Source organism: Aphelocoma coerulescens, unplaced genomic scaffold (genome assembly GCF_041296385.1).
Source record: "Aphelocoma coerulescens isolate FSJ_1873_10779 unplaced genomic scaffold, UR_Acoe_1.0 HiC_scaffold_39, whole genome shotgun sequence".
Classification (NCBI taxonomy): Eukaryota; Metazoa; Chordata; class Aves; order Passeriformes; family Corvidae; genus Aphelocoma; species Aphelocoma coerulescens.
The window spans coordinates 262002-276297 of record NW_027183733.1 but is presented as its reverse complement, the minus strand read 5'-3'; the positions used below and the strand labels follow the sequence as shown (position 1 = coordinate 276297).

General features: G+C 51.8%; 1 protein-coding gene across 1 annotated transcript in view; it reads right to left on the bottom strand.

Moving 5' to 3' along the window:
- The window catches only part of LOC138101660 (centrosome-associated protein CEP250-like), a 58042-nt gene extending 50526 nt beyond the window's left edge, over nt 1–7516 (bottom strand). The window contains exons 1-4 of the mRNA XM_068999434.1: nt 7502–7516; nt 6568–6615; nt 6174–6421; nt 5564–5717 (exon numbers count right to left, since the gene is read on the bottom strand). Coding sequence (XP_068855535.1) covers nt 5564–5717; nt 6174–6421; nt 6568–6615; nt 7502–7516 — 465 coding nt within the window. The remainder of the gene's footprint in view (nt 1–5563; nt 5718–6173; nt 6422–6567; nt 6616–7501) is intronic.
- Between the last annotated feature and the right edge of the window lie 6780 nt (nt 7517–14296).

Here is a 14296-nt window from a genome sequence, read left to right as displayed (position 1 = left end):
GGATGTGTGTCACAGGCTGACGTTATTTTGATGACCACTAATGTCAGCACTGCCCCAAAGACAACTGCATGGGCCCTGTGGCTTGACAGGACTTGGGCCCTTCTCCCTTCTGACTCTAATCACTTCTCTACAAACAAACATGGACTTGTGTCTCTGCAGGGAGACAAGACTTCCCAAGGCCTGAGTCAGCCTGAACTGACAGGGTGAGTGTGTCATACCAGGATGACCAGGAACCACCCCCTCGCTCCACCTGCTCTCCCAGCCTCCCACACTTGCCTGAGCTCCAGGTGACCAAGTCTCTGCTATCCCTGATCACGTGGTGGAGAACCAGGAGCAGTTTGTCCAGCTGGGATTGAGTTTCCTGGTGAGCACCACTGGCCTGCTGACACTTTGTGGCCAAGGCCTCTGCTCTGTTCTCAGAGCTCTGGAGCTTCCTACGCAGCTCAGACACCTCAGCCTCCAGCACCTGCACAGAGTCCCTCAAGCTCCGTTCTCCTGCTCGGGACTCCTCCAGCTCCTGCAGCAGCTGCTTCTCTCGAGTTGCCTGGGTAGCCTCCATCTCCAGCACTGCCTTCTGCAGGGCCCGCATCTGGAAGATGGATGCACAGAGCCTCAGGGACAGGGCTGCTCCTGAGGCAGCAGAGCAGGCAGTAGAGCAAGCAACAAAGGAGAAATGACTTCAGGCAAAAAAACATGCCCAAAACAGAAGGCACAGAGCCAAGGATTCCAATGGAAACAAGTGTCCTGAAAATAGGGAAAGGGAGCCAATGGGCATCCTTGAGGCTGCAGCTCTGAACACCGGCTGAACTGGCTGCGCTGGAAGTGCCCTCCCCAGCCTGCCATAGCCACGTCTGTGTGCCCACATTGCTCGGTGCCCAGCACAGGCACCAACTCCATCTGGGACAACACTGCTAACAGAGGGATGGAGGAGCTCCAAAGGAGTCTGCTGCTGCTTCTCCTCCCACATTTCCTGCTGGGACCCGAGAGAGAACGGAGGAAAACATCGGCAGCAGACACCAGATCCAGCCTTGGCCTGTGGGTGCAGCAGCACCCCGGGGCAGAACACGGCAGCAGTGGATGCTGCTGGGAGGAGAAAGCAGTTGGGGCCTCCAAGCCAAAGGTGATGATGTGTGTCCCTGGAGAAGAGGACGCCAGGGCACAGATTACCTGGGCGTTGAGCTTCAGCACTTGTCCTGTGCGGTTTGCACAGAGCTGCTCGGCCTCGCGAAGAGCAGAACGAAATTGAGACACCTGATTGTTCAGTGCCTGGTTCTTTTCTTCCAGTGTTCTGAGGCACAGGTTCTTTTCCTCCAGAGACAGAAGCAGCCTAAAAGGGAAGCATGCAACTCATTACTACACGGTATCACATTTTAGGAACTCTTAGGACTCGCACCACCTCGGGGAAAACTGCTCTGTCTGATGAGGTTTGTCTAAACAACGTGGCTGTTTGTTTGTTCCCCCTGCAGTCACAGCCCAGCATGTGCCCACTCTGCTTTTATTCATGAAAGAATGGGGAGTTCCTGCCTACATGTCCTACCTTCTTCTTGAGATGGGAATGTGAATATAGACCTAACAAAGTCTTGCCATGAAGAGATTAGGGGAGAGGAAGAGTTTTCTTCTGACTACCCAGGCTCCAAGGGGGAAAGGTTTGGTCAACATGGAAGAGACATTTCCTTGCCCCATCTTGTATGTCCAGGTAGGAGGAGCAGCACCCTACAGCCAGAGGATCTCGGGGAAGTTCCCTAAGATTTACCAGCACCCATCCTACTTCCAGCTGGAGAAACAAAGGCCGATAGCAGAAGTGGCAACAGAGCCTTGGAGCACAACCTGATGGAAGATGCAGAAACCTGCAGGCAAGCAAGAGGGCCCTGCCCTTTCTTTGTCTTCTTCTCGAAAGAAGAATCCTGTGGCACTGAAGACCGGCAGGACTTGGTCAGCTGGAGGGGCCCCGTTAACCTTGGTCTTGTCTCTTGCATTCTTTGCACAGTCAGTATTGCCTGTGACTCTGGAGGCTGGCAGGGACCCTGCTTGAGCCCCCCCAGGCACCTGGGGGCATTTTCTGAGGAACGATGCAACAGAGACATTCTTGGTTCTTGGGTGCCTTTGAGGGGAATCTGGCCTAGGTCAGCAATCAGGGCCTTGAGATGGTTCTGCCAAGCAAAGGCATCAGGATGCCAGGCTGCTCCAGATCCCAAAGGCTTCAAGTTACAGGACCCAAGGCGGAGCTGCTGGATGTGTCCAGCTCCTTACACTGCAGCTTGGGCAGTGTTAGCACACCCACCTCACAACAGAACACACCCCTAGAGGGAAAGAGCTACTCCAAAAGCCTTTGTCTTCAGAAAAACTCTAACTGAAGGCTTGAAAGAAAAGAAAATGAAACACAACATCCAGACAACGAGACGCGTCTGCACGGAGAGTTCAGAACTCTGCCACATAGGAAATGCTGCCAGAGCCCCTGGCCAGTGCAAAGATGGCAAAGAGGGAATCCATTCCCACAAGGCAGAGTCCCACAGGCTTTCATTTACCTGGCTTTTTCCTTCTCTAGGGTGTTCAAGGAAGCCCAAAGTCCCGAATTTTGGCGTGCCACTTCTTCCCATTGACTCCTTTCCATCTCCAAGTTCTTCAGGTGCACTTGCAGCTCCTTGTTCTGATGTTCTGCCTCCTCCAGCATCTTCTGGAGCTGCTCAACCTGCAACAGCTTCTGCCTTGACTGCTTCTGGGCCTCCCTCACATCTTGCCGGGCTCTCTGAACAATCGTTGCCTGGGACTCTCTGGAGGCTGCCAGCTGAGATGTCAACTCTCCCACCTCCAGTCAAACAGAACAAAGCAGTCAGAGGCTACAGCCACAGCCTGTCACTGTCAGCCACAGCAGAGGCTGTGAGAAAAGGCAAAGGCCAACTTTCCATTTCTCCCTGTCCTCAGAGCACCAGATTCACAATGCATACGGACAACTTGTTTCAATCTCTACGTGGCCCACCAAGGGCACCTGAAAAAGCACCTCCCACACCAAGGCCAGCAAGAAGAGGCCAGCAGGAATCCGTGCTGATGGTTGCTGGCCAACAGCCCAGAGGACTAGCCCAGCTGTCCAGGGCAGCAGCTGAGATTCAGCAGAGCACCGAGGGTCCTTCAGAGCAGCTGCCAAGGAGCCCAGAGCACGAGGCAGCCCCAGGGACCACCCCAGCAGCTGCTGCTCTGCCATGGAAAAGCAAGAAGGGCACAGACCCCCTGCTGGATGCTGCGGTGCCACTGCTCTTTCACTCACCTGCTTTTGTAGAGCCTCCCTCTGCTCAAGGAGGAGATTCATTTCCTCTTTGATGCCTCGTAATTCTTCCTTGTGCCTCTTCTGCGCTGCCTGGATCTCCCCCCGAGCTTCCTGCAGCTCAGCTTGCAGCTTTGCCTGGATGGTCTGGCAACAAAATGCAGAGCAACTTCCTGCGACCTGCCCTCAGGCTCAGCTTTTCCCACTTGCTCTCTCAAAATCCCATTCCTTCAGCGACTTCTTTTGGCTTCTCTACCCAGCTCTGCTTCCATTGCAAGCCTTGCTTCCCGGGCCTGAGCTCTGGAGCTTGCCAGGCTCTGTGCTGCCAGGGCCTGAAGCAGCCCTTGCCTCCTGACTCCCAGCACCTGCCTTTTGTGCCCTTGCCACTGCCCTGCACTCTGTTCCCTGCCTGCTCAGACTTACCTGCCCCTTCTCTTGCTGCTCTTTCACCTCCTGCCTGAGCTGCTGCACCTGCTGGCAGGCTTGGCTTAGCTGTCCCCGAGTTTGGAGCAGTGTCTCTGATAAAGAATTCTTCTCCTTCTGCTTTTCCAGCAGGACCTGCACAGAAGGAAAGAGCAGAGGGCTTGACACTTCCCCTGCAAACTCTGTGTGGCAAGAGGCAAAGACTGATGGGCTCACGCGCTCTCAGAGCACTCGGCTGCTGCTCCCCTGGGCCACTGTCTGCCCTGGGGGGGACACAGCTTCCCAGAGAGTGACTTAGAACACAGCCCAGGAGACATCTCTGGGTTGCTGTTCAGAAATACTCCAGGCGAGTCTTTAAAAAGATTTGTCTCTTGTCAGCGTTCCTGCTGCGCCCTCCCTGTGCCCACAAAAGAAAAGTCCTACAAACTCAGTTTGGCTATGGACACCGACCAGTACACACCAAAAGAGGACCCTTAAGAGAACAGTGAAGATCCTCCGAGGTAAGTCTTAGGAAAACAGAGCACAAGAGCAGCACAAAAATCCCAACGGAAAGCTGATGTTTCTGCCGGGCTTCCTGTGAGAGGGCTCATTCCTGGGCCCAAAGATAGCCCTGTTCACCTTTCACCTCCCCAAATTCAATGTAGAAGGCATGGAGGGCATGCTCCACACAGCCCCATAGCCTGTCATCTCCCACAGCTCCAGCCTTGCAAAAAATCACACCAGTTCTCCTTGCACACTCCCTTACCAACAAAATGTCTATCAGGATCTATTCCTGTGCTGGACATTTTCAGGATGGTTGAGGAAAGCAATTTTGCTTGCTGAAGCAAGTGAAAATTCACAGGGTTTCTCCTTCTCGGACAAAACCCACATCAAAGTGTCCCCTCCTCCAGTGTGCAAAGCAGCTCTCTGCAACGAGGGCATGCCTGGCAGGGAAACGGCTCTTGTGGTGAGCAGTCCTTTAGTGACTGATGGCAGTCTGGCTGATGTGGCCAAAGCAGACTCTCTTTGTGCAGCAGTTCACACCGACAATACCATTTACTTGTCTTACACAAAGAAGGTGTCTCATGGCCCTTGCTGGTATTCAAGCCTGAAGACTACACTGTGGTTTTGAGCTTTTCTCTTCAAAAGCAAAACCTCTGCTGGGTATTTGCCAAACCTACCACATACTCCAGAACTGAGACTGTCTGACAGAGACCATCAGAAACAAACCCTTCTCTCACAGCTCTCCTGTAACACCCAATCCAAACCTCCCCCGGCACACTTGGGGCCGTTTCCTCTTGTCCTGTCCCTTGTTCCCTGGGAGCAAAGACCAACCCTCACCTGGCTGCACCTTCCTGTCACAGGGAGTTGGAGAGAGCGAGAAGGTGTCCCCTGAGCCTCCTTTTCTCCAGGCTCAGCCCCCCCAGCTCCCTCAGCCACTCCTTGTCACACCTGTGCTCCAGACCCTTCCCCAGCTCCGTTCCCTCTTTTAGAGGCTCTGGGGCTGCCCAAAGGAACAAATTTTGCAGAAGCATGTAACCCTTTGCTGATGAACATGCATATGCCTGGCTAATAAATGCATGTGCCATCTTGAGCCAGGTGTGCACAGCAGTGTCCCTCTCTTCTACTGCCAGAAACAGCATCTGGCCTGATCTGGCTGGCACAACTCCCACTCCCACAGGTGCTGCCTAGGAATAAGGTGTCCAGAGCCACGGTAACATCATGCCCCTCTTGCTCCAGCAGCTCCCTCTGAAGCTGCAATTCCTCCAGTGCCTGCCTGTTGACTTCCAGCTCCCTCTGCAGTGATGGGTCTTCTCCCTCGAGTGCAGCCAAGTCCTCCACTGTACAAGAAGGGGCAAGACAAGTTTTCAACGGAAAACCAGCCTCATTTCCAAAACCAACCTCCATCCTGTGCTGCTGCTCCGCCTTTTCCGCCTGGGCTGACGCTTCCTTCAGCTGCTTGCTGTTCTTCTGGCGCAGACTCAAGGCTCCTGGCTCCGGGATTCCAGTGCATTGCTGCAGCTTTTCCTTGGACTTCTCAAGGTTTTCACAGTCACTGCAGAGACAAGGCTCAGTCAGAAGAAGGAAGAGGCCTGAAGAGCCATCGATCCCATTTTCAGCCCTCCACAATGGAGCTGGGGGCAGTGGGCTAAGGAAGACCTTGCTCTTTCCCTCCCAAGGAAATCCTCCAGAGGCAAAGGGAAAGGAAGGCAGGATTTTGCCTTCCTTCAGTGAGAAGCAGTGGCTGGACAGGGGCTCTCAAAGAACAGAATTCAGGGAAGCAGCACGGTGAGAGGAAGGAGTCTTCTATTCCAACATCGCTGTGCATCTCCCAGGCAGCCTTGGGAGTCACAGTAGAGCATGAAAAGCCCTGACAGGACGATGCTCAAGAGCCACACTGAGGCCTACACATGGTAGGGCAGGTGAGTTCTTTGCCCAGAACACCTCTGAACTCCCAGACCTGGACGCAGATTGCCTCTGGAACGCAGGAGGAGGAGGAAGAAACACTCACCTTCTGATTTCTTCCATCACAGAGTCTATGTGCTCCCGGTGGCTACTGAGCCTCTTGCATTGCTCCTCCATTTTCTCAAAACATCGCTGTAAGCGCCCACAATTCTCTGTGGCTTCCCAAACCAATTCCAAGGGATGCTGTGCATCAGTGGATGTCAGAGTTGAGAGGCTGTTCCTGGAGGCTGCATGCTGGGAACGGTCAGCGCCGGTGATGGAACTGGCCATGCTGTCACTGCCGTCTAACAGCACCTGAAAGCCCACATCCAGCTGTTAGTCAGGTACTCTGTTCCTATTCCAAAGTACCACTGAGATGCCTCTTCTGATTCCACAAGAACCAGTGTCCATTTGTGGAGGACCAGTTTCAAATCCGAGCCAGCTCAGCACAGTTTACTCACCTCAGGGGCTCTGGAGAAACGTCCCTGGTGAGAAAGGCCTCGAGCTCCCTGGAAGAGCACAGGGAAGAGCACACTCAGACTGCATGGCTGCCCCTGAGGCAGTCGCCTCTAAATGCTTCCCAGCCTGGAATTCCAGCTCAGCTCCTTCCTCCCCTCCTTGGGAATATTTTCAGCCCAGTAGGTTGACAGCAGCACAAACAAACATGCTGGAAGGTGTCTCATCACTTCTTAGAACACCACAAGGGGAATTGCCCAGAGCCCCATCCAACCTGGTCTTGAACACTGCCAGGGATCCAGGGGCAGCCACAGCTTCTGTGGGCAACCTGTGCCAGGGCCTCAGCAGCCTCACAGGGAAGAATTCCCTCCCAATATCCCATTAGACCCTGTCCTTTCCCTGCAGGCCCCTGGCTTAAGACTCTCTCCAGCTCTCTTCCAGCCCCTTCATGCATTGGAAGGTCACCCTGGAACCTTCTCCAGGCTGGACAACCCCAACTCTTGCATCCTTTTCCCTTGGCACAGGTGCTTCAGCCCTTGGAGCATCTTCCTATCATCCTCGTGGCCTCCTCTGCACCACTGGGGATCATCTTGGAGATGTCTGGGAGAAACCCATTCTTGTCTCTGGGAAGCGCTCAGGCTGCGCTGTGAATTGGGCTGAGGGGAAGGCAGTGAAAGCTGCTCCCTTGTTTGTGCCCACACCCTCCAGTGGGACAAGGACGGAGGAGGAGATGTGGGTGTGCTCTGGGATGGCCAGGAGCCCCCCCATTCCCTCCCAGGCCTGTCCCCATGGCCAGCACCAAAGCTGCTGCTAGCTCTGGAACAGCCAACTGTTAATCCCTTGCTATTCCCAAAGGGAACTGTTCCCAGTGGCACAGCCCAGGCCCACCCAGGCCCCTGCTGGGCTTGGCACAAAGAGGGCAGCAGCTCTCTCACTCACCCGCCGGGTCTCCATCTGCCCCTTGGCACGAGCAGTGACCAAATGTCAGTGTCCAAAGGCCGTTGGCCTTTGCAGGGTCTAAACCCCAATCTCCAAAGGCCGTTGGCCTTTGCAGGGTCTAAACCCCAATCTCCAAAGGCTTTTGGCCTTTGCAGGGTCTAAACCCCAATCTCCAAAGGTTGTTTGACTTCGCAGGGTCTAAACCCCAATGTCCAAAGGCCGTTGGCCTTTGCAGGGTCTAAACCCCAATGTCCAAAGGCCGTTGGCCTTTGTAGGGTCAAACCCCAATCTCCAAAGGTTGTTTGACTTCGCAGGGTCTAAACCCCAATGTCCAAAGGCCGTTGGCCTTTGCAGGGTCAAACCCCAATATCCAAGGGTCGTTGGCCTTTGCAGGGTCAAGAGCACAAGATCAAAGTGCTGTTGGCAGTTGCAAGGTCAAAGCCCCAATGTTCAGGAGCTGTTGACAGTTGCCAGGGCGAAAACCCCAACATTCCATGGGCTGTTGATGGTTGCCAGGCTCCAAACCCCAACATTCCATGGGCTGTTGATGGTTGCCAGGCTGCAAACCCCAACATTCCAGGGGCTGTTGGAGAGGCCCTCCCCTGGCTCTCCACCCATCCCAGCTCACTGCTGCCCGGCACCTGCACCAGCACCCCCACATCCCCACAGCCCAGCTGGGCAGCTGGGCAGGGACCTGGCTCATAACATGAGTTCAAAGTTGCTGGCCCAGACAGCATCAGTTTTAAGGCTCAGCATTCCTGAGACCCGCATGCTCTTTAGGGATGCGCTTAGTTCCTGAGTCACAGGAATTTGTCTGTCTCCCCTGACAAAGGGGAGGTGTAAGAAAAAGCCTCAAAAGGTTCTTGGTGCTTACAAATATTCATGGAAAGTAAAGCTCTGCATCTAGAACAGCCACATGAGGAGGAAAAATGGTGTTTCAGGGTCTTTTCAAATTCCTACAGAGAAATGCCAGGAGTTGCAGTGTTTAAGGCTCATAAAAGAGATTCAGAATCCCGAGACAGACACGAGTGCATTTTTTTCTCTGCTCTCTGTTTGGCAACATATCACTAGGTCTTCTAGGCAGAAGAAAAGTCTTGCTGCTTATTTCAAAGATTCCTCGTGTCTTGGGGTGACCTTATGATGTGTAGCCCATATCGCTGCCTATGCCCAGAAATTAATTTCTATGCCTCTAAACTGAGCACAACTTTTTCAAAGCAGTTTGCAGCTTGTTCAAGGTCACACACAGATAGCGGGGTTTTTTTCCAGCTGCGGCAGGGGAGGGAGGAGGCACCTGGCTTGCGGCTTCCCGGTCAGCTTTTGGCCAGTTGTTCAGCTTCTTTTTCTCCGGAGAGAGAGGTGAATTTTTTTTTCCTTCCCTGGAATTTCGGACTTTCTCCCTTTTCCACTGGACTGCTACAATATTAGAACACATCAGGAGGACTTTCCACCGAGCGCAGAGGGCCTGGCCTTGGGCCAAGCCCCAGCTCCGAGGAGACCAACAGGAGGACTCTAACACTTTCCCAGGTTTTTTCTCCACAGCGAGAGATTTTATTATTTAGCATTATTTTCCTTTTCCCGTGTGTTTGTTCAATAAATAGTTTTATCTCCTTCACTTTCCTTCAAGGAAAATTTATTTTTTCCCAAACCTGGTGGGGGAGGGGTGGTTGTGCCTTCTCTCAGAGGATATATTTCTAAATTTGGCCGGAACACCTCGCTAGGAACAGACCTTCCAGAACCAAATGCTTGGAAAAGCTTTGGTAGATATTTTACTCCTTCATCTTTGAGAACATTCATCTGTGTCCTAGGGAGAATTTTTGTGCCCCAGTTGACAGGAATTGGTTTCTGGCAGGGTACAAATCGTCTGGGGAAGAGAAGAGCGGCACCTGCCTTCTCCAGGGCCTCTCCAGACTCTCTCCAGAGACTGACGGCCCAGGGATGTCACTGCCAAGTTCAGCTTCAGAGACCGATGCAGCTTCGAGTCTCTGCTTCCAGAACAGCAGCTTTGGGCTCCTTGAGCACAGCTGCAAAGGAGCAGGACAGCTCCCGGTGAAGGTCTGAGCTCCTGGCTGGTCCTTGCACAGCTCTCAGTGTAGTTCTGCCAGTGCTGTTGGTCTCAGGCCAGCTGTGACTGCAGCAAGGACACCTGAAAGAGGCAGAAAGCCCAGCTCAGACAAGCCCACGTGGGCAGGAGCATCCGCAGCCCCACGGTACCGGCTGTGGGGGCAGACACAGCCTCCAACTCCAGCCCTCACCAACACTCTGCCCTTGGGGAAGGGGAAAGGAACAGGCTCCCACACTGCCCCTGAACGGAGCTCAGATGATCAACAAGTCCAGTTCATGGCTGGCAAACCCTTCCCTCATACAACCCTCAGCCACCACAGGTCGGGGAGAGAGAGTTCCGACAGGATTTAGGAACCCAGCTCTGATTCCCAAAGCACGCATTCGGGCCACTGACCCCTTTCTCCACGGGCTGTGCCTCAGCACGGGGGCCTCAGCTCCCCTGAGCTCCTGGAGGACTCTCCTACTTGAGCTGCTGGACAGCCAGCCCCGGCAGGAGGGGAATTTGGTGCTTGTGTTATAGCAGGTTGGCTTTCCCGGGCTGGTTACCTATATATCGATAATTAGTTGATGAATTGTTAAATAAAGTGCCTAATTAATGTACTATGAATTTAAATAGTTATAAGCTAATGAGTTAAGTGCGCGTGTGTACAGGAAGCAATGCATGGGTATAACCATTAGAGGCAGGTACAACAGGAACCTGATGGACTTTATAGAAGGATCCTTTTAGAACCATTACCCCATGAGACGATATCAGTACCCAAGACCCTGACTGGAAAAGGAGCTGACCAATAGAATGGATCCAATTAGAAATGATTGGTCAAGGATGCACCATGTTAAAAGGCAATCAGAACACCGGAAAGTGGCCAATCAGTGAGATTGAAAGCGCACCAGTCCTGGAGGTGACAAGAGACAATAAAAACTGACCAAGTGCTCTGTACCAGGTTCTCTGGTGGAAACTTGTGGTCCAAGGGAGTACTCGATGTGTCACATTGTTCATTTTTCTGGCTTGTAGTGTAGGGTCTGAGCTTATCTTGGATCCTCGTTCTCAGTTGCTAATTAATAAACAAGTTAGCCTGCCAAAAGGTTTCCCACCTCGTTTATAACACCTGGGGTTTTTTGATGCCTTCTTGAAGCATTTTAGCACCCGAAGCCCCTTTCACACCGCCCCATTTTTTAATTATATGTTAAGTATAGCTTTAACTTCTTTATTCATATTTATTATGCTTCTACTTAATCTCACTTAATCCCGAGGGATTCTTAAAGGGGTTTTGGGGGTTTTCTTGGTTTTGCCACGTTTTTGTGCACAGTCCGCCTTTTCAACCCTCCATTCTTTAAATGTAACAAATATAGCCTTAAATTTTTCTATACTTATACAAATTTATTCCATTTTTGTCAGTTTTGTTAAGTTTTGAAAAGGTTTTGAGGCTTTGTTGGGTCATTTCCGGTACCCACCCAGCCAATGACTGAGGGGAGTTGGGCTGAGGCGGGAACAGCTCTCGCCCCGCCCCCTGTCCCGCCCAGCCAATGACTGAGGGGAGTTGGGCTGAGGCGGGAACAGCTCTCGCCCCGCCCCCTGTCCCGCCCAGCCAATGACTGAGGGGAGTTGGGCTGAGGCGGGAACAGCTCTCGCCCCGCCCCCTGTCCCGCCCAGCCAATGACTGAGGGGAGTTGGTCTGAGGCGGGAACAGCTCTCGCCCCGCCCCCTGTCCCGCCCAGCCAATGACTGAGGGCGCTTTTCCCCGCCCGCCGGTTGGGCGGGAGCCGCTCCCCACTTGTCAGTCAATGAGGGGGGTCCGGCTGAGGCTGGAACTTCCCCCTCTCCCCCTCCCCGGCCGATCACTCCCGCCCCTCCCTGCCTCGCTGCCACTGGCCCCTTGTGACTCTGAATTTTCCCCACCTGCCCCAGTCTGGACTGGTTTATACTGCTTTATACTCCCCCCTCCCCAGGCAGAGGAGCTCCTGTGCCCCCCACCCCGCAGTGGGTAAAATTCACCTCACTAGAAGTTCGTGTCCACAAAGGAGACCGAGGAGTCCTGTAAAATTGCCTTGATTTGGAGAAAGGGAGAAAGTCCGTCAGGTGTGTGTCCAACGGGGTCTCTCCCAATTAGTTGGAGCAAGTAGCCTTCTTTTCTCCTCATTTCCTGGCCGCATTTTCTCCTCCTTCCCTTTCCCTGTTGGCTGCGGTACTTGGAAGGTACTTGGGACTTCCCGATCCACCTATCCGTGTCCCCCCTTAGTATGTGCCCCCTGTAAAACACACGATCCATGAGCATTACAATTAGCTAAATCAAATGATCTATTTTAGTAAGCTTTACTAATTGGCACGGACTGCTGCTCAGCCAAAGTCATGCTGAAGTCCTGAACTTTGGGAAGAAGAACAAAGACTTTATAGGATTATGAATATTAATATCTTTGCCTAGGGTGGATTAAAAGCTAATTAGAGCCCCCCAAACTCCCATCTCACCTCCCACAGACTCCCAGAATGTCTCCGGAGCCACCCCAAACCCCCCTGTTAGCCCCTAGAAACGCCCAAGGGACCCCCCCTGTTGGAAAACCAACCAGTTTAAAACCACTTTTTTTATATAACTTTAGCCAGGTTTCTTCACCTTTGCCCCGGGGAAGGGAACTGAAGCTTCTTTCCAGGGCATTGTTTCTCTAGGTGAGGCCTGAGATGGGCTTAGCATTTCAACAGACTGGGAGTAGCCCCAAAGAGATGAAGGCCATCGACGGAACATCAACAGAACATCAGCGGCCATCTATGAACATCTACCCCAGACTCTGCCTCTGGCAGAGTTGGAGACATCTCCTCCAGAAAAGACTGATAAGAAAATCAAGGAATGAAGATCTAATTAACATCAGAAGAGAAGAAATCTGGATTCCATAGGAGAGCAATTGCTAAGAACTACACTCACTTGGGACCAATGAACACTGACCCAATTTGTTTCTATGACTTTTGACTGTATAAAAGATCTGGAAAATCTAGTAGAAGCCATGTGTCATGGAATGATTCTCTCTGCACACCTGGGCTATGTGTGGATGAGATGATTTCTGGGGTACATCCTGGCCAGAACAATATCCTGGCCAGAATAAAGTAATGCCTTGACTCTCTAACATTAAAAATGTTGTGTGAGGGCTTTGTTTTTCCCACAGTTTTGGTGACACCCCCAGGCCACACATCCAAGGACGTGTTCTCCTTCCACCCGGGGGGGGGGGGGGGGGGTAGGGGGGGAGGCTCTGTGGGAGTCTTGGTGTTCTGGGGTCCCATCTAGCGTTCGGGGGGGTTCCCCTGATTTTGGGGTTTCCTCTGATTTCATGCTCCCCCAGTTACATTTTCCTCCCATGTGGGGGAGCTCGGGGGTCCCAGCTTCTTTGGCAGGGGCGTCACCCTGATATTGGGGTCTTACAGCATGATTTTGGGGTGTCCCCCAATTTTAAAGCCCCCTGATTTTGGGGTCCCCCACAGGACATGTTCTCCTTGCATCTGAGGGGGTGGGCAGGTCTTGGGGATCTCCCATCTTGGGAGGTCTGGGGGATCTGGGGGTCCCATCTACTCTTGTGGGGTGTTACAAACAACTTATTGAGAGTTGGCTTTTGCCATATGTTTATGGGTTATGAATTACATTATGAGTTATAATATTAAATATTATGATATTTTCCTTGGGAAATATTAAGACAATGGTATATGTTAAAATGTTTAATGTTGTTAAAATAGTCTGGTTGTAAAGTTGTTTTTTTATAAGGGCTGCATGAGTTTGTGTGCTGTAATGTCAGTTCTGTAAGTGGGACACGCTGTTGCGAGCCAAACTTCGAAGACACAGCCATAAATGTGTGATAAATACATACTATAATATTGGCTTTCCGCAAATGTTAAAATGGATGCTATATGTATAATGTTAAAGTATTTAAATAACAATGTTAAAGTATTTAATGTTAAAGTATCGTTGTTATAAAGATACAGTTTTGCAACAATAACTAATGCCTTTATTTCTGCCATTAACTAAACTTAGACATAACAGTGAAATAGCTGATACAGTTATGCTTGCGATAATTGAACTGTCTGCTTGGTTGGATAACATCCAATGAACGGATGATGAAGACCCCTGCTACTGACATGCCAGCTATCGGCAACTGCCGTCTGCAGAAACCATCGACCAAAGCCCACCCTGGAGGTGATAATAAAAACTGACTGAAACCACAGCCAGGAAATGTGCGTGCTCTAAAAAGGCAGATCCAAGGAGGAGCCATGCTAAACAGTTCCTGGAACATGTAAACTAGTTTGGGGGGGAAGTTTGAATTGGCATGATTGATTATGAATATGCATTAGGCTGATGCAATAGGACAGGTGTGTAAAGGGTGTCTCCGCAATAGCAGGTGCGCTCTTGGCTGAGTGCCAAAGCACCCAGCGCCGTGACTTTTGCTTTATTGTCTTTGTCCCCTATTGTCCTTTATTAAACTTTTAAATCCTAACAGCAGAGTGAACCTCGTTTTTCACAAAAGGAGTGGGATTCCATCCAACGAGGACCCCGACGAGCACAGCAACAGAACTGCGCCGGCTCCTAAAAGAGTGACGTGGGGTGAGACTATGCAAAACTGTACATCAGTGTGCATAAGGCTGATGCAGCCACAGGGGTATAAAAGGTAGCACCACCATTTTGTGATTGAGCCTCTGGTCCCTGGCCATGCTCCCAGCACAATCCCTTTTGCTTTGCTGAATTTTATAGTTCTCAATAAAAT